Source organism: Austrofundulus limnaeus, unplaced genomic scaffold, assembly GCF_001266775.1.
Source record: "Austrofundulus limnaeus strain Quisiro unplaced genomic scaffold, Austrofundulus_limnaeus-1.0 Scaffold358, whole genome shotgun sequence".
Lineage (NCBI taxonomy): Eukaryota > Metazoa > Chordata > Actinopteri > Cyprinodontiformes > Rivulidae > Austrofundulus > Austrofundulus limnaeus.
The window spans coordinates 173,747-175,440 of NW_013952760.1; the positions used below are offsets into that span (position 1 = coordinate 173,747).

General features: G+C 56.5%; 1 protein-coding gene across 2 annotated transcripts in view; it reads left to right on the forward strand.

Moving 5' to 3' along the window:
* The window catches only part of si:dkey-89b17.4 (zinc finger protein 646), a 13,215-nt gene extending 11,543 nt beyond the window's left edge, over positions 1–1,672 (forward strand). The window contains exon 4 of one of the 2 annotated variants that reach the window (XM_014023124.1): positions 493–1,672. In XM_014023124.1, the coding sequence (XP_013878578.1) occupies positions 493–1,378 (886 nt within the window). In that variant the 3' untranslated portion in view covers positions 1,379–1,672. Of the gene's footprint in view, positions 1–490 lie in introns of both variants that reach the window. The other variant, XM_014023126.1, reaches the window with a different exon arrangement.
* Positions 1,673–1,694: the final 22 nt, after the last annotated feature.

Here is a 1,694-nt window from a genome sequence, read left to right on the forward strand (position 1 = left end):
CATATATATCCTGTATACAGACACAGACACACAATACAAATTTAAAATACAAAAATTCTGTGCGTCTCCTAGGGGCTAAGCCCCCCTTGTCCTCAAAACCTAGCGACACGGATTGCATCAACTCTGTTACATCCAGAAGGGAAACTTCACCAAAGTGAAACATAAATCTGTGGATCTGTGTTTGATTACTCTGCCTGGCTTTCTCAAGGACCAGGATGTGACACAAACATCTGAATTATGGAACTGAAAGTGAAAGTAGTCAAACTGATTTTAAACCAAAATACAGTTTCAAAACTAATTCAGTTTCAATCTAGTGAAATTTATTTTCAAACCAATGAATTCAATTTCAAATTACATGCATTCAAATTCAATCTGAGCAATTCCAATTCAGTTCCTGCTGGCACAAGATTTATTCCATAGTTTATCAGATAACTGTGAGGTCACCTGTCCTCCTCCTGTCACTAATCCCCCCCCCCGTTTGTCTCTGCACAGGTGTGATCAGTGCGGCCGCTCCTACCGCCACGCCAGCTCCCTGCTCAACCACAAGAACACCCACACCGTCGGTATCTACCACTGCGCCGTGTGCCTCAAGACCTACAACAACCTGCTCGCCCTGAAGAACCACCGCCGCATCCACTCGGAGACGCGCCGCCACCGCTGCCACGACTGCGGGAAGGCCTTCCGGGTCTCCTCCCAGCTCTACAACCACCGGCGCGTCCACCAGAAGCAACGGGAGCTGACCTGCCGCTCCTGCCAGAGGGCGTTCCCCACGCAGGCCAGCTTCAGGCTCCACATGGAGATCACCCACGGCCAGGCGCCCCAACCCCGCCAGCCCAGACCCCAGCAGCCCCGAGCAGGGGGCTCCCAGGACCTGGGCTGGGGGTCGGGCCTGGACCTCACCCTCATGCAGGAGCAAGGACTCGACCCTCGCAGCCTGGCCAAAGCTCGCGGCCGAGAGGGGAGCGCCGCCGCCGCCAAACCCCACGTCTGCAGCCAGTGTGGGCGGTCCTACCGCCACGCCAGCTCCCTCCTCAACCACAAGAACAGCCACAAGACCGGGACCTTCTTCTGCTCCTCCTGCCAGAAGGAGTTCCCCAACCTCATGTCCCTGAAGAACCACCGGCGCATTCACACCGAGCCCAAACGCTACCAGTGCCCCGACTGTGGCAAGTCCTTCCGGGTTTCCACTCAGCTGATCTGCCACCGGAGGATCCACACCAAGGAGAAACCCTTCTCCTGTCAGCACTGCGACAAGCGCTTCTCCTCCAAGTCCAACCTGCGGCACCACATGAAGGTGCACTGGAGCAGCACCGCGCCTCGCCCGCCACACCTGTCGGCTCCCAACTACCTGGGCATGCCCGGCGGGGCCTTCTTATAGGCTGAGGGGAGTCACGTGTCTGTGGAGGTGCCAAATCACAGCTAACCTTCCTCCTCCTCTTCCTCAGCGTGTGTGTGTGTGGACAGATAAACACACACACAGACTGGCTGCAGCCGCYGCCCCCTCCTCGCTGCATGCTGCCCCTCCCCCCACACGGCTGTGGCCACTCAGACCGACCCGCCCGGACTGATCGGGTCGGTTCCACCGAGGCCTTCGTCAGTGTTTTTATTAGTGTGAAGACTGGAGGCAGCAAAGACTCATGGGAACTGTGTGTGTGTGTGTGTGTGTGTGTGTGTGTGTGTGTGTGTGTGTGTGT